This window comes from Ammospiza caudacuta, chromosome 3 (genome assembly GCF_027887145.1).
Source record: "Ammospiza caudacuta isolate bAmmCau1 chromosome 3, bAmmCau1.pri, whole genome shotgun sequence".
Lineage (NCBI taxonomy): Eukaryota > Metazoa > Chordata > Aves > Passeriformes > Passerellidae > Ammospiza > Ammospiza caudacuta.
This window is the reverse complement of record NC_080595.1, coordinates 67,435,255-67,453,963: the sequence shown is the minus strand read 5'-3', so window position 1 is coordinate 67,453,963 and position 18,709 is coordinate 67,435,255. Positions and strand designations below refer to the sequence as shown.

Here is an 18,709-nt window from a genome sequence, read left to right as displayed (position 1 = left end):
ATAAGCTTTTCTGGAGAAGAAATCTTTGCCTAGAAAATCCATTACAGAAATTGTGACAGTATATACATTATGGGATTGTTTATAACAGTGGGTTTTACAAATCAAGAAAAGTTGTATCTGAAAAAACTACTCGTAAATATGCCTTCTAAGTGAAAATATTGTGGCAATAGCCTGGATAACTGAAAAAAAAATCATATCTAAGCCATCAAAATTTTTAGAAGAGGGAAGCTTAATTGGATTGTTGTGCTTGTGAACATCTGTGTTAAAACTAAAGCAGCATTTTAAAAGCTGAGTCAAATTTTAAAGTTAATTCCCACAACATGGATGAATCTCATTCCATGACAGGCTTTCAGTTAGAGCAGAGAAAATACCAAGAGCAGATGAAATTTTTTGAGAGAGTTAACAATAATTTAAATGGTTAATTTCCCTTGGAGTTTTTATTCCTGTGGTGTTTGTTTTCTTAAAAATGTGCTCCAAAAAAGCTTGCTTTCTTCATTCATCATTTTAAGTGAATTTCATGTATTCTCCTTGTCTTGTTCTATTTCTGAACAGGAAACTGACCATATGAAATATTAGTCAGGTATCAGTTCCTGATTTAACACCATCTAAACTAATTTTTCAAACCATGTTGAAACCTCCCTATGCACCACTGCTCTGTATAGTATGCTTTAAGGCCTTTTGTTTTTTGTGATGGAACAGAATCAAACAACATTATGTTCTGGAGCTGTGGGGATTTTTTAATTTACTGGTGTTTTGGTATCAAAGGAACAGGGAAGATGTTTTTTCTCTATACACTGATGAATATACAAAACTTTGGATCAGTTCTTGCTAGATGAAATAGTAAAACTGGTAACTTAGTCATGATCTGAAATGTAAAGAATTGTTCTCCTTTAGCTTAGATGTTGAATAAAAATGAACTCTAAAAAGACAGGATCTGTCTAAATGGAAATGTCATTTTAAATTACTGGAAACTGCCTTAAGTAATCTAGCTTGGAAGAGTCATATCACTGTCTACTTATGTATGATCAGTTAATGAACAAAATACCAGTATAAGTGTCATAAATATAGCCCACAGATTTGCAGAAACAGTACAAACACTGCAGCTCTCGAAATGACTTCTTCATGGGAAATAAATGATCGTTACTTCTCCTGGCACAAATACACTGTTACATTTCAAACTAATTTTTTAATTAATTTTTATCTGCTCAAATTAGGTAAAATTTTATCTTCTGTTCTAGTCCAATGTGATATATAGGTAGATATTATAATCTGAGAGGGAAAATGTACGCTGAAATTACCACCTATTCTTGAATCTATGGACAATTGCTATGGATTAGCTAAAAAGCATTTTAAGACAACACAAAATGGTTTAGAAAAGCAGAGACTTTTTAACTGTTGTCCTAGTGATTGAGCTGGAACTATTAAAACACTCAAACCCAGAATTTTGAGTCCAACTATTTACCACTGATATATTTTTTTCCTACCACATCTAAAATATTTTATTTCAAAGTTTCTAGTTGCATTCACTGTCAGTACTTCTCTTGTTGTGTGAACATTATATATTGTAATGGAGAAACTTTCTACCTGCAGAACTGTCATTAAAAAAAATAAATTGGCAGAGATGACGAGTTGGAAAGTATTTTTGGATATTACTGTTTTTTATCCCAAAAGGTTGGCTCATGCTGCACAGACTAAAGGAGGTAGTTTGGACATGACATATCTTTTAGAAACAACGCAGACCTTTCTATCCATCATGGCATCCCAGCTGATGGTCAGGGGGATAGGACAGACAGGCAGATGCAGCAGAGCTCAGTTTCCTCCAGTAGGAGCCTGGGTCACGACTGCTGACAGCATATTTGGGAAGGTCATGTCTTCCTACTACCGCCTCCTCAGATTTCCAAGTTGGGGATTTATTTAGTGTCTTGTTTTGGGGGGTTTGCACCATTATGTTTATTTTAAATCAAGTTTAGTTACACATTTTAGGTACAAGGAAGTAAATACTTCTTATCCTTTAGTGCTTGGGCTGTCACTGGGGATTGGGAACAATGAGGCAGCTAAAAATAAAAGAGAGAAAAAGCCTGACAGAGGTAAATACAATCATGATGGAAAGCAAGGAAGAAGAATCTGGAAGAGGAAACCAGAAAAATACAAGTAGATTTTGAGATAGAAACTGTCTACATCTCAGTAGAATAGCTCCCTGAAAGGAAACAGGGAACTGAATGGAGAAATTTATATATATATATACACCAGCAAAGCTGTATAAGGGAGTCTTCAGACTGGAGGTAATATAGCATGTGAGCATGTCTTCAGGTATCTGTTGCTAAAATGGTCATCTGTTTTCACACTGTTATTGATTTAAAGAAGATGCCATTGGTTTCCCCATCACTTCAAGCTTTATTTCAGTCTACTTGTAATAGGTGTCAAGGTCCTGTTTCTGTCATAGGGCACAATGGAATTTTAAATTATTACCAGGTATGAAGATTTAGCATTTACGTAAGATTTTCATGCATTAACTATTTTATGGATGTGCTCTAATTAATCATCTCAGCATATACAGACTGTATGAAAATGCAGCTGTTTTGCAGATAGCAAAACTGAAGTCGATTGAATTGCTGGAAATGCAAAAATTGCTTTTATCAATAGCACTGCTTGGCAGTCAGGCTGTTTGCTTTCTACTATTTGTATCTGCCTTTCCTTTCTGGTCATTGTGTACTGGATCTCTTTGGATTAATTTGATGCAATAGTGATGAAAGGTATTACTAATAAAGGTCAGCTCTGCAGTACCTCTCTCTTCTTTGTTGGGGGACAAGGAATACAAAATGACAGCTATTGCTATGGCAAGAGTTCCATATATATATATATATTGGTTACTTATATACCTATCACAAAGGCCTATTTTCCTGAAAAATTTCTGCTGCTGCTAAAGGAACTGATGACTTACTTCATAATGGATATTTAATCACCCATGGTCTGTCTAGAAATATGTATATATTAGTGTTCAAGTGTTATTCAGCACCTGGATGTTTGTTATTTGTTGTTTCTTGGTTTGAGATATGTGCCTAAATAAGGTTATTTAAGAAAAGAGAAACTGCTATTAAGGTTAAAAGAATATATACCATGTAAGTCATAGCATTCAATGGCCTCAGTGTCAGGCAAGCACTTGGTTCTATCAGTTCTTGTCATAGTTCCTTCCTTATACTTGCCAGCCTCTTTTATTAATGTAGGTGAGCTAACACAGTTCACAAAATTGCAAAAGTTTTTAAAACATATCTTGGCTAGACAGGAAAAAAAACTAAACTTGTGAACTTATGAAATACACAGTCAGGAAAGCAGAAATTAGTGGCAAAACCTTTGTCAATGTTCACTCTAGGTTGCATATAATTTCAGAAATTTCACAGCAGGTTCTAATGTGTTTTATAATTTGAATTTGAGTATGGGCTCAGTTAGTGTATATATAACCATTTTATCTAGCAAAGTTGTTTTTCAGGAACTTTGCAGTAATCTTTAGTTTTTCTCCCAGGAATGTGTTAACAATATTGGATAAATCTAAATTCAACATTTGTGGTGTCTGTTGGACTTCCAAAATACTGTATCATTAATTTCTAATCAAAATAGTTTGAGATTATGGACATTCTGTAAAAAAATGTTATTGCAGCTGTTGACAAAACATAGTATTTTTCCCTCATCTTTGGCCAAATAATAAAGATTCTAATTTCACTCACAACAAAGGTTAATAATGCTTTATTACATAAAACTATTTATTTGGGTTTTTTTAAAGGCAGGAATATCAAGTCTTTTTTCATTGCATGTATTCAAACATCCCATTTTCTCAATATTATCCACAAAGATGGAACAGAGTTTGGTCTCCATTTGTTGACTTTTCTTGCACATGAATCCACAATAGCAGTTGTTTCTAAAGAAAAAATCCCTTTGTCAGATCCAAGCAAAATACGAAAGCTTTAGGGCAGTGCTATAAGGAGATGACAAAGAGAGAATGAGTTGAGAACAGGTTCAAGGCTTTATACGGAAGAAACTTCAGCAGCCTACAGGTGGTTTCTGAAGCTGCCTTCTGCTAACTGCAAAGGAGGCTGTGCACATAACCTGTCTGGTAAAATCAGGTTATCAAAAGTAGGCTATGTCTTATTGAAAAACTATATTCTGAAAACACTTATTTGTTTTACAATATGTACATTTCAACAGCCTGGCTGATTTTAGGTGAGACTGAGGTATCAATCAATAAGGATCCTTTTAAAGGATGTAATCAAAACTATAAAATAAAGTGCTTGCTTGCTTCATCTATGTGTTCTGTGTTCTTATATTCTTCATGTCTTTCAGCAGCATTGGTCTGTAGAGCTCCTCCAAGCTTTCCATGTAGTCTAAATAATCACTCACTCGAAATCCATGCAGTGCTTCCTCCTGCACAGATACACAGAGAAAGCATTTTTTAGCTAGGGAAAAAAATGTACAACTTCAATTTAACGAATTCCAACTTTCTAAAGGTAGATATTTTTTTTTCTGATTGTCAGAGCCTGACTGTTTAAAATATATTTTATCATGTTTTATTTAGAAATACAGATTTGGCAATATCTGCTTCCAGGCAGTTTGTTTTTTTTTTTTTCTAATTACACACTTGGTATCAGAGAATTTCATTTCACTGGGATGTTGTTTATCTAATTTCTGGAGAACATTTCATTGAAGATTTTTAAGGAAATGAAAGTAAACTTTAAGAAGAGAAAGCCAGGTACTAAAATATTCTTTTGAAAGAAGATTCCTACACCAGCACATGGTATAAGTTTATGGTTGGCTTTTGTATCCAGCTAGGTTGTAAAGAAAAACAGGAGATGAGGATTTTTTTAAATCAATGATAAAAGAAGATTTTCATGAAGTGCTTAAATAAAACCAGAATAAACCGTTCTGCACTACTAAAAGTGAATAATTCTTACTAATTCCAAAACACAGAGTAAAAGGAAGTGCCCTCAGAAAACAAATAGATAATGTTCCTGCTCATGGCTACTATATTGGAGGGATAAGGAGGATGCCCCACAGCACACAGGATACTGAAGAATGGTTAAGTGTAAAAAGGGTTAATTTGTTACTGTTATGTACTCATCATCTACTAATCATTATTACCACTGTTGGCAGCCTGTGCTGCAAAAAACTCTGGAGCCAGTCTCTGTGGACATAAGCTGTACCTCTGGTGTATTAACTGTGAATCTCTGCTAAGTAGAATTCTCCTGAGAACATCTACTCAGGCTTGGAAAACTGCACTTTGGCATCTGAACAGGAATTCAAAATAGTCTTTATATTTCTTCTTCTCTACATAGAAGCAAAGCAAAAGTAAGATTTTACCTTCCAAGTTGCTCCTTATGCACTGTGAGAAAGCTGACTACAGTGGAATATAAAATTATATATATACACACACATGTATCTGGAATTAAATGGCATGTAGTGACAGAACAAGGGGGAACGGCTTCAGACTCAAAGAGGGTAGGTTTAGATTTGGTATGAGGAAGAGCTTTACTGTGAGGATGGTGAGGCACTGAAATGAAGTTGTGGTAGTATTCAAGGCCAGGCTCAATGGTGTAGTGGAAGATGGATTAGAACTAGATGATGATTAAGGTTCCTTCCAATCCAAACCATTCTACAGTTAATTTTTTTTTTTTTTGTTTCAATTAATTAAGACTTATCAATAGCAAGAGTTCAAGTTAAATATGCTCCTTTTTTTCTGCACTGGTCACTCAATAAATTGCAGATGTTCCAGTAATGCATTAATTTACATTCTTTTCTCATTAATTAAACAGTACCATGCCAAACCTTTAGTCTGTTTATACTGCATGTGGCAATGTACAATTTCTTTCTTCTTTATTTTACATATTCAATCCAACAATGCCATCAAGATTCAGCTTTTAAGACACTTTGTCCAAAACCAGGGAAAACAAAACAATACATTCATTAGACTGTGTAGCAAACATTTTCAAGGAAGCTGATTGGGCTGAGATACTTTTCCATATTTAAGCATATGTTAGTTGGAGGCAAACTAGTCAGAAAACTATTACTCTTGAGACAGACTAAGATGCAGATATCTAGTTCACAAAAACATTTTGACAGGCGAAAAAAAACTAGCAAAAAAGACAAAAATATCCCTGTGAAGAAGAGTAAGATACCGTATCAATTTATGACTGCAGCTACAGCTTTGCACTACCCTGTAAAAAACCCCAAGCATAATTTATAATTGGGAAAGAATATGAAATTGCGAGGCTGGTTGCATGGTAATTGGCATTTCTTCAAACTACCACCTTGATCAGCTTTGTGCCACATCTCTACAAGCTTCAGCAAGAAACAACTGTGCAAACCCACCTTTCTGGAGAGCACCTCGTTCAGTGAGATTGCGCCCACATATAGAGAACTGAGTCAAATGCTCTCCCAAGTTAATGTGCCCATTTTCTTTGCTCATGAACAAAATTGCTCAGTAAAAAAATGCAGGAAAACTATTTTCTGGAAAATACTATACACAATTTCCTGCTAGGGAAGAAATAAAATTAAAGTATTATTTCACTTGTTTAAAATGACTAAGTGAAATTCAGAAAGAGTTTCAGATTAAGTAATGTATATATCCTGAGTATTCAGAGTTTTGCTTCTCCTCAGTTGAAAAATTAGGAAACCCTTACTTTCAGAAAAACCTGAAGATCTCGGGCTTCTGTGTGCTTCAGGATGTCTTGCTGTAGGTGTCTGAACAGAGAAATACATATATATATCTGATAATCAGGACCAAGAAAAATACATATGGCAATGTAGTGACAGATCTCACTCCAATCCATGTAATTCCAGAAACACTGAGTTATCCATTGCAGACAGATCTAGATGAGAATAAAATGACATATCATTAAATCATTCTATACATTCAGTCATAATTAATCAGTTTTATCTCTTTTCTATACTACAGAACCTTTTCCCTGTAACATTACCCCAGCTATGAAAATAAAAGGCATAAAGTACAAAAGAAGCCAATTTTTTCACCATTTTTAATGCACAGCCTTTGAACAGACTCCTAGTGAGTTAGACTAAACATTACAGCCTGTATCCATGCAGCTCACTTGTATGAATGTATTCCAGCGCCTCCTGAGGTTGAAACTCAAAGCCCAATGAAAGAAAAAGTGATTTTTTTCAAGATTTTGTTTTAAATGTGTCCTAAAGGGTAATGACAGTGATGAAGACATGTTCAACACGGGTTTTCCTTTCAATTAAAGTAGTTATCTGCATTATAAATGAACATAAGGTCCTCCCCTAAAACACATTTTCATTTAATGAAGTGAGTATGAACACAGTGACTTCTTTGCCCTGATCTAAATTACAATGTATTAAGAGGTATAATGAACATTTCATTTGGTTCTAGACCACAAATCTTCTGCTAATCATTCCTTAAAGTGTTTAAAAATATGCAGCAGAATTACCACAATTCCAATTAGATGACAACCATAGTCTGGCAGTAAATCTGTTTTGAGGTATTTATTGAGGCACACAATCACTTAAATACATCAAAATTGTTTCTACAGTTCAGAGTTTGTTTTTAATGCTGCAGTAAAACTGCAAAATCACAGTGAAGATATAGTGGTACCCACAAGTGGTATTTCAGTAGCTCATTAAATAAATGAAAAACATCATTATTAGCAGTTTCGAACAGTGTCTAGTGTACTACTGAGTGCACACAATTAAAAAAATAAAATAGTATTACTTGCACAAGAATAGCTGAAGGAGTGACTGTCCCCTTGTATTTTCTTCATCCTCAAACAGGAACCTTATTGCAAGCACCTTATTCCTATGCTGAGATAAATTCCTTCATCTGCCACTCTTTTCTCACCAAAAAACCAAACTCCAAGATGACTACTTTAAGCAATGTTTGTACCATACTGGCATCTGCCCCATTAGAGAGTCTCTTCAGCTGCAAATCTTACAGCAAAAAGGAATTTTGAAGGCATAGGATGAAAAATATTTTTCTTGCCTTGGCACAGCAGTACACTTTCTCACTCTGGCAAGATGTCCTTTGCATGGACAATCTAACTCACTGCACAGAGTTCTTTACCCTTCATCATGATTGCAATCTTCACAAACAATACTTCAGCCACAGCTTTCAATACTACCAAACAATTGTTGTAAGTAGACAAAATGAAAGCTGGTGTTATAGATAATTATTCTGCTGTTGTAACACTTCTTTAATATGAAAGAACAGTGTGTTACCTGATTGCAATAGTTATAGTAGCTCATAAAAAATTTTTTTTTCTCTAATATCACAGGAACTGCTTCCCAATATATAATTACTGCAAATTACCCATTTCTCTCCTATGGAAGATTTAGATAATTATTCCAGGGAATAAGGCATTTTGTTTAAACGCTAAATCTAAGGATTTATTATATATTATTTTTATCAATTTTTCTTCATGAACATGTAATAAAAGGTCATCAGCTCCCGTACACTGGTATTATTTTATGAGTCAGTCACTTTCTATTTTCAGATACTCAGATAAGTCGCTATGTGTTTTTATCTCTTACCCTCAGTTTTATAACCACACAAGTGCCATTTAGAAAAAAATGGCCAGTATTTCCTCAGTGTTCTTGGTTTTGCAGATTTAAGTCAATAGGTTGATGATCATTTAATAGACTTTGAATTGGTTACCTGGGATGGAGTGAAACCAGACATGTGGAAGGCTGAACAGACAAGGGGCAACTCAGCTTTCAGCAACATTTCAACGTGGTGAGCACTGCAAAAATAGACTGGATGGATGCCATATTCCACTGTTGTAACAGGCAGGTGCATCTGGTTAACAACAACAACACCATCATCATCATCAACAACAATGAAATTGAGGAACAGGATTACAGACTGCAGAAATGTGTTGGTTTTTAATGCCTTGCTGAGAACAATATATAAAAATATACCCTTTATATATGTAAGATAAGTAATTCTGATTATTTTAGAGACAGGAAACAGGATAAACAAAATAGGTTGTACTTCCATCAAGAAAAACATGTGGGTAACTAAAGTGTTAGTAAATATATCCTCATTGTTACTGTGCATTAGTAGCTAGCTAGCTCCTTATTGTATACAGGCTTTAATTGTCAAAACAGGGATGGAGAAACTGTTGTTGTATTTTAAACAGGAGAATAGAAAAAAAAAAAAAAAAGATTGATTTCTGCTGAATATTTTTCCTTCATTTTGTGGTGGAGTAAAACTTCATGGTATTTCAACTTGTTTTTTGTGTGCACATATCTTTGCAGTATGTGTGGAGGCTGTGAGCAAAATTCTATTGTGTACCACAAAAGGAGCAGAGGTTTTATCACTATGGAAGGCTCTGGATATCAATGCCCAGTTCCAGCTAATGAATCCTTGGCAGCAGTGGTTTTTCAGCACTAGCAAAGTGAAGCAAATTTCAGCACAAATTTCATTATGTTGGAACAACCTCAGGCCAGACTCAGTGCTGAATGGACCGAGGACTTGTCACCCCTCCTAGTGACAAGACAGATCACTTAGTATTGCTACAGAAGCCTCCATGCAGAAGAAACACAGAATCTAATCTGCTTTTTGTATCTCAGAGTTCTCTGGAAGTCTCTACTACAGTTTAGAGTTTATGTTCAAAACATGACAATGTACAAAGGGTTTTATTTTAAATAGCTGGGAACTCCCATAATGAAAGATAGAAATGATGCTTCCTTTATTACAACCTCAATCCAGATACTGACAATTTTAAATTGTCAATCATACAGTACTTGGGCAGTAATAATTTTTATATTTTACTAAATATACTCAAATATATTAAGTAAATTTCAAAACTGTCACTAAAAAAAAACCAAAAATCAGTTTGACAGACTTGCTCTCTTACTGGAATCTGATAATTAAAAAAATTAGGTCATTCAGCAGTATCATTGACTTCACACAGAATTTAGTGCCACTAACAAAGTTTGTTTTACTGCCAGCTTTAAAATTCATTAACATTGCCTTCAGTCCACCTGCTACTTCTCTCCTTTTAAAAAAAAATTTGAACAAATATCAGATCAACATTTTTCCATGAATTTTTCAGGGTCATGTATTTAGCTAGTGGGGTTTAAGGATAATATAATGCAATAGAAAAGTAAACAAACAAACAAACAAAAATGCCAAGAAAAAAAAAAAACTAAGGAGATTAATAAAATCTCATTTTCAAACTTTCAGAGGAGCATTTCAGAAAGAAACAGGTTACAAATTCTTACGGATAAATGCAGTCTTGGTAGCCAGAGAAATGCTGAAGCAAGAAGATGTGAAAATTGCTGAAGAAACATCAGTGTCCTCTCCCTGTCCCCTGACATTATGAGGAAGACAGAAGATGCAAACCAGTCATAACCAGCACAGTGCTCCTGCAAGCAGCCTGGACAGGAAGGTTAAGGAACTTGGGCAGAGATCTCCTCCTCACTCTCCTGCAGCAACCACAGCTCTCCTCCTTCCGAGGTCCTTGCACACAGAGCCAGGAGCTGGGTTGTTAGGCATGGCCAAGGGGAACAGAGCTGCACAGAAGACAGCATCAAGGCACAGTTGTCTCTCAAACTGAACTAAGAGCAACAATTTAAGCTGTTTTCCCCATATACTAAAATTTTTCAGTCCATATGTAGTCAAGCTAAATCAGTAAAAGTGATTTATAAAAAACAAAAAAGTAAGTAAATGCAAAAAAAATCTGCACCAAAATGAGTGTGCTTATTAAGTGCAAGAAAGAAGAAGAGTGGAGGAATAAAACAGGACTTAAAATTATTGGGGGAAAAAAAAGTAAAAAGCCTTAAAAATGAGATTTAGCACATTCTGAGTAATATACCTGAAGTATAATTTAATAGTGGTATGCAAGTTAAACAGAGAATAATATAGCAAAGCTGCTTGAAAAGCTATTATCTGTTTTAATTTTTTTTACAGGAAGTTCCACAGTAGATGCAAAAGAACCAGAAGTCTAACCAGTGCTGTTGATCTGACTACATTTATCACACTTATCACTACATGGGCAGTATCATTAACAGTGTTGGTATTGTGGGAGTACCTCAAATACTCATTAATGTTCAAAGGTGCATTGCTGCAGGCTCTTTATCACATCCAAAGATGTGATCCCAGTCCAAAACAGTTGATGACAAAAGTGAATGTGAGTTGCACTTCTAACAAAGTATGGGAACAAAAGGGTGAACATTTTCCTAAGTGCATTGGGAATGCATTTAACTTAATAAAATTTCAAAGTAAAAGTGCTCTTTTAATTTTCTTTTTCTTTCCATAAATATAACACACCTATACCTCTATTAAAAGTACAAACCAGGAGTTCAAATTCCACTGAAATTTTTAGACAATATAAGTTATACCATCAGGAAAGGATACAAAGTGAAGATACCACAGTTCTTTGCTGTTGTTTCAGAAACTCCTCACAATTCTTTAACACGAAACACAGCCCATTTTCAGCATCTTCTTTTAGCAAGTTTAAGTATTTTCCATATCTATTTCATAAAGTGTAAAAAAAAAAAACCCTCTTTAATATTTTTTGAATTCCTAAAAAGGAAGAACTCATATTTAATAAACCTGTAAAAGTTAAGCTGTCATAAAGTTGTTCATCACTAAAACTATGCTGTAGATATACACATAGATCATTAAATAAAACTTGTGCTCTATCTAGAAAGGATTCACAGCAAACATCTGCTGCTCATTGTTACAAATCTTCACCCAAATTGCCTTTAGTTCAGTTTTAGAGACAGTGGTGGGGATGAGCAAGTACTCCATCACACACAACTCAGTTTCTTCATGTACAATATTTAGAATTCGATATAATTATTGTGCGTGTAATTATTATAATCAGAATTCAAACAATAATGCTAAAGATAGCAATCCGTGGAAGTACAGACATCTAAGCTTTTCCTTCATCACAGCTCTGCAAATTCCCAGCCAAATAAAATGTTTAAATGACATATAACTAAGCTTAGCTAAACAGAACCATTTAGAGAAGTAATGCGAGGGAAAAAAAGCCACATAATTCAAGATAATGCAATTTTATGGTAAATCTTACTAGCACATTACAATTAGTCTTTACAAAAATAGAGGATAATAACATACATAAACTGTAAAGATAATTTAATTCTGTTCTAATACCTTTTTCAATTCTAGTTAGAATTCATTTTCTTAAAGTTTATCTTAGATTAAATGCTATAAAGCAATGAGTTGATGGATTAAGTATTATTAAAGTCATTCCATGAAAATCAAACAAATCCTAGAAATACTCTAGGGAAATATTTTAATACCATGTACCTGACTGTCATTTCAACACCAAGCTGCTGCACAGATGAAAGGTTTTCTTTCTTCACATCTGCATCCACGGCTAAAACAAAATAAATTAAATAAACTGTTACAAGAAATATGATTTGAACTGAATGCTAATGTAAAGTTCTTTCTGTGTATGAATATCAATTCTGGAGAACTGTCTCCTATTCAAAATTATTTTAGCAGCATTTGGAAAGGAGTCATAAAAAAATCTCCATTTTTCACAAGACTCTTTTAAAAATGAAAATCACCCTTGTTTTAAGGAAATCTTCATGGTTGGTATGGTTATCATTACATTTACAGCAAGCAACATCATTTTCAGCCCCATATCTTAGTGGAACTTCATCCTTTCTGGCCTAGAAATCAGAAAAGACAGCCTATTCTGATCCACTTTGTACCATTCCAGAGGCCTTAAAATTTCCTAGCTGTAATTCCAACTTTATTAACAAAAATTCTATTCTGATATGAATCACAGAAAACTTTAAAACTGATAGATTTAATACATTAATTAAATCCTATATTTACATGCATTTTTTTTCTATAGTAAAGTATACCCCATTTTCCGCAGTTGTTTAAATTAAAAATCCAAGCTAGAAAAAATTTATAAATAAGGATTTATAGCAAACAACTCCTGTAGCATTTCCTCAAAATTTTAAATTCGAAATTGAATTTTAAATGGGCATTTTCCCTGTCAGGTACATGTTATCATCTAAGATAACTATATCACAGATAAAAATTGCAGTCTTATAATATTATGAGTTACAAAGCTCAGGGAATAAACCTTGAATATACTTCTTTGAAAGTGCTGCTTAAAACCAGAAAGAAATGAAACAAATTGAAACCCTTATTAACTGACAACATTAGTTTAAAATGTAAATAAGAGATATGTCAGCAGAAGTTATTTTCATGTAAAGAATAAATGTAAAAATCTAATTAAGCAAATCACACAGTAACTTCTTCTGAATTTTTCCTATATCCTCAGACACAGAAATCAAAGTGAAGGATTCCCTGACTATTCATGTAGGTAAAGACTCTACGTTCCTGCCACATAAACAGGAACTAAGGTAGTAAAGATGAAATAGTTACAAGTTCAGGGAGGAAAGGACTCAAAGGGAAAACAAACAAACAAACAAAACAAAAAAACCCCACCAAAACCCAAAAAAAATAAGATTCAATCTGCTCATATCAGATGGAGTAGGGCAAAATTTTTATGAAGAAAATAATACAGCAAAATACACTCAACAATGAAGCAATAAAATTCAGCAGAGTAAGTATGGCTAGAATAAAACCCCACTCTGTTTTATATTTTTCAGAGAACAATAATTTGTGTTAGCATTGTGAGAAGTTAACCTTGTACCTTTGACAATATATTTATACATAACAAATATCAACTGCTCTTTGAATAAAATTATCTTAATAATCTGATGGGACTGAAACAATAAACACACATCAGAGAGGTTTTATGCAATCCAAAGAACAGAAGTTCAAATATCTTTTACATAGCATACCAGCAGCACAATCTTTGGAAGAATACAATTAACTTCACAGGGTATTTCAGTTAAAACCCCATGGAGATAACTGAAACATTTATAACTTTTTACAGCTCCTGTTCCAAGTTACCTGTGTACTCAGGCTGCAATTGCCGTATGAGATCAATATATCTTCAAGTTTGTGTGTGCAAGTGGGAAGGCAAGAGGCATACATACATCCTAGGAAATAGGGGGAATTTAAATGAGTTGGCTGTGGCTAATGACTAATTCAGTCCTAACACCACCAAGTTTAATGGCAGCACAGGGCAAGGACAGCAATGACCTCTAAGCTCCATTGCAGACCTGCTTCCATTTTGAGGTTGATCCTCTTGTGGGTAGCAATGCAGGTTTCCCAGTCCAGCAAGGGTGTAACAAAGAAAAGCTGTCACAGCCCCCAGTGTCCGCCCTGTAACAGTTTACAGCAAGTACTGAATGCTCATTGTCCATTAACATTAAAAGAACACAACTGACTTCACTGATTTTCATCGACTTCTCTATTGTAACAATTTCTCAGTGGCTGGAAAGGGCTTTTTTTTTCCCACCACATTTCCTTCTCATATTTTTTCTGTATTGTGAAGGAAGATAAAATTAACTTGAAGTCTGGACTGAATAATAATTCTCTAGCACACAGTACCTTATCAAAACTAAACCTCTTGCTTTCAGACACCACTGTATTCCACATAATCACAGCTCTGTATCCTCCTAATCCAAAAATTGTGTTTCTTTGTCCTGGGTCAAAAGTTTTTTTTTTCCCTTTTGCTTATTACTTAACAAACTGGGAAGACTAGGCCTAAGAACACTGTGAAGTCGTTTAGAATACACAAAGGACTACTTTCCACTGATTAAAAACTGGACCTAGAAACCTTAAATGCTCCATTAAACTTAGAAAAATGCTATGAAAAACAAGTGGAATATTGCAATCCATGGACAAAAAGCTTGCTTGTTGTGACTGTACTATTGTGATGATGTCCATATATCTGATTTAATGCACTGAGTTAATTTTATACAAAAATGCTTTGACAAATATTTTTCAATACACCTGATATAACTGTCTTGAAACACAAAAGGTTTCATAACAAAAAGGCATGGAGAAAAATCACTTCTCTAAATAAGAATGCCATTCATCATCAAAGGCCAGACCACCTCTCTGAACTGTGAATTAATAATATGATACAGCACTCTGGCTATTATTAAATTGAATGAACAACATATTTTGGCAGCTTCCTTTTTATTTATCTTTAAGGAAAATTATCTATGTTGAACAGATATTTCACACTTTTTTTCTTTAAAAATGAAAAACACTGTAAAACAGAAGCCAAAATTAAACTGGTGTCTTGACGAATATCAAAATTCTCTAGGAGCTGATTTACGATTTAAGCAAATTCTTAGAAAGCACCTCAATGGGCAGCACTTTTCAAAATGTTTTGTAGCATTCAGGAGCACAAAAAGAGACCCCCATGAGGCATGATTTTTTAAATTATTAAAATCAGTCTATAGCTATAAGCACTCCAGCATAAATTAAACTAACATGCACAGTCCTGTGGCATTCTTTCTGGTCAGCCTACACTTCAATTAAGTTTACAATTTATATTAAGGATTGCTTTCTTACTAATTTTTCCTCTTACCATGACAAAGCTTTTCTGTGGTTAATTCAGAAAATGGGCTACATAGCATTCATACTGAAATGACAGGATGCTAAGCTGAAACAGCTTTACAGCACATGTCATGTAACTTGTATGGTCTTTGGATAATATTTAATTTATTTCCCTGTTTAAAGTGCTGTTACACCAAAGACACAACTGGCTTCCATTTTGTCTTAAGTAAAAAATATTACTAAAGCTGTCACTCACATTATTGGTTTAGCTCTTTCAGTTCCTGGTGCCCAGGCCAAATGGTTTTATATCTATATAAATACTCTTTGGAATATACTAATGGATGCTAAATTTTAACTTCAGTGACAATAAGAAAGATTAGGTTTCTTGCTATGGATGAAAAAGACTTTTGATTCAAAGAAAATATTTAAGTAAAGGTTCTGCAAACAGTTGAAAATACCATGATAGCCAGAGCCACCTGCATGATTCTCACAAATGCTTTAAAATACTTAGAAGTATATAGGTATATTTGCTATCAGATTTCTAGTCTATGGCTTTGTCCATATAAACTGAATTATGGAACTCATAATTTATTTCCTTTGATTTATTATTTATGTTAACAAACCAGCAGGTTTTCACTTTCTCTTCAACAGGTACCTAAACACTAACCCTGTCCATTGGCAGATACCCAGGCAGTCAATATTAATCTTTATGCTATGCCAGTAACTATCCTTTCTCATTCTAAAGTTCTTATGAAAGTTTTCTATTTTAAACATTATTTAGACTTGTGGCAGAGCAAAATTTATGAGTTTTTCTCCACAATCTGTTCTGCCATTTTGCTACTGTTTTTTCATGATGTCACCTCCTTCAACCAGCTACTCATCTAGAACACTTCTGACAGTCTGACTTCACATTCATTGATAGAAATGTCTATAAAGTAATCTTTAAAAAAAAAAAAAAAAAGTATTACTTTTCTTGGATTTGAACTGGGATTGGAGACAATGTAAACAAGATCTAAGAGTGACTGCTGGAGAATGGTGATGACTTCTCAGAGGTAACCTTATGCACAATTCTAGTTTGACTATCTGAAGTATTTTTTATGCCATCAATACTCATCATAACAATACAAGACCAAAATATTGATATCTGGAACTTCAACTTATGTAATGATCATCTCAAATGCTCAAGTTGTTTCTGGCAACAGCTTCATTAAGAATGAAGCACATTTTCCATCCAGTTACCTAAATTGGCAATGGGTAAAATGCTTTCTGATAACAGCATCTTCAGAATGGTGGACAGTTTGAAGAAGTGAATTTATCAAATGATGCAGAAAGAATGGAAAAGTTCCCTTCCTTCTCCTTCCCTTTCAGCACAATTTCAGGTTGTAATCAGTGTTTCTCGTTTGCTGCTCCTCCTGAACAGCTCTATATTGATACATTGCCCCTGGTGTTTTTAAAATTTCTCAGTTTGTTACCTGACACACCTGACCCTCTGAAGATTAAGAGCTCATTAAATGCTAGAAAGCTCCTAAAGATTTTGTTCAGTCAGAGAACTTAGACTTATCTAGGAGAAGGAACACACCATGACATTTGAGTTTTATGGCCAAGACCTGAAATCCCAGAGGTTCTGTCCCTTTGGCAGTAAATGACAGAGCTGTTTCAGAGACAAAGTCCAGTGGAAACAGAGGATTCGACTGCAAGTTCATCTGCAAAAGCAGAGCTCCCAAAAAAAACCTGCTGAACACAAAACATTGCAGCAGTCCCAAGTGTCTGCAACACATCACGGTCTGCAACACATCATGGAGATCAATTAAGAAGCACAAAACACCAATACATTAGATGACTTCACATTTCTCTGATAAATGGGTTGTTTAAACCTTGAGAAAACTATGACATTTTAACAAAGCATTTCTGTTACATTGAACTAGAATTTGCTAACAGAAAGGGAAGAGGCTATTTTAGGAACTTCGTATCCCTAATATATAATGCATGGTATTTACTACTACAGCAAATTTCAATTTATTGCCATTTTATTACCTATTACAGCTAGACACCAAGGGTTTGGTTTTCAATGTTTTAGGGTTTATAAAGGAGAAAGAAAAAATAAAAGCAAACTAGAAACTATTAATTCTAGGAAAGGGGACAGACAGAGATCATCAACATACGCACAGATTCAGTCATCTGAATAAGCATCACAGCAGTATTGTTGCTGCTAGCAGAAAGTAAACTTCATGTAAGATTTGTGTTACTGTTTATAATTGAATATTGCAACTGCATAGTTTTTTATCAGATATTTTTTCCTTCTCTCTTATCTTGAAAACGGTAACAACCCAATCTAATTTAATTTTTCCATATTTGCAAATTTTATAAGAGACTGAAATCCTAAGGGGTTCCACGACAGATGGATGACTGTGTTATTCTAATTACAACTAGCTACAGGTTTACAAGGCTGTCATTTTTTTAAGATAATCGAAATCTAATTTCAGGAAACATGATAAACGCTGAATATCTATGTGCTGTACTGAATCCACTTTCATGCAAAATGTGACTTTTCTTCATTGAAATGAAACAATTATTAGAAACCGGCTTTCAGTTCCTCAGACCCAAATTTATTTTGTTACCTTCTAACAACTCATTACCTCATACCAAAAAAGTCTCTATTGTTACTAGTTTTAGGATTTAGGTTAGATGGCTCTTACAGGAGGATATGAAAAACATACTGTGAAATAACATGGCATTCAATAATTGTCCTTGAAGCAATTGCAATGCTTCATAAAAACTACCAGAAAATCTTGGGAAATGTACAGAAATCTGGCCAATCATTATTAAATCAGTGAGAAATCTAATTTTAAACAAATAAGGTCGGATAAAGATTTGAGTGTGTTTTGCTGTCCCTTTGGTACAAATGTAGGAAGCACGATGCATCCTGGGTTCTCAATGCTCATCACCCTCCCTTCATAGGAAGGCCATACTGCTTATTTTATGATGTAAAAAAGAACCCAAAATGAACGTCATTTTAGCTATATGACCCATTCCTAAAATCATGTCTTTTTACTGTTTCAGAGTAGAATTAGAATATGATCACAGATTCAGTTTTAGAGCCAGACTTTTGTTTCATGTCAATCAGCACGAATTTATTGGCCTAAACTAACTTCCCTGGTTAACCCTTATGGCTACACCTGTCTGGAAAAGGTGCTATGAACACTTAATAACTGTTTTCATATAAAAGTTAAAATAAACCTTTGATAATACATGGTGTTTACCTGAGCAACACTCTTTTCT

The 18,709-nt window shown here is 34.3% G+C and overlaps 1 protein-coding gene across 1 annotated transcript in view; it reads right to left on the bottom strand.

The window, feature by feature from the left end:
* Window positions 1–3,773: 3,773 nt before the first annotated feature.
* Window positions 3,774–18,709, bottom strand: part of TBC1D32 (TBC1 domain family member 32) — a 72,388-nt gene continuing 57,452 nt past the window's right edge. The window contains exons 28-33 of the mRNA XM_058801792.1: window positions 12,296–12,365; window positions 11,378–11,493; window positions 10,243–10,397; window positions 8,672–8,812; window positions 6,669–6,857; window positions 3,774–4,416 (exon numbers count right to left, since the gene is read on the bottom strand). Of these exons, the coding sequence (XP_058657775.1) occupies window positions 4,297–4,416; window positions 6,669–6,857; window positions 8,672–8,812; window positions 10,243–10,397; window positions 11,378–11,493; window positions 12,296–12,365 (791 nt within the window). The 3' untranslated portion in view covers window positions 3,774–4,296. The remainder of the gene's footprint in view (window positions 4,417–6,668; window positions 6,858–8,671; window positions 8,813–10,242; window positions 10,398–11,377; window positions 11,494–12,295; window positions 12,366–18,709) is intronic.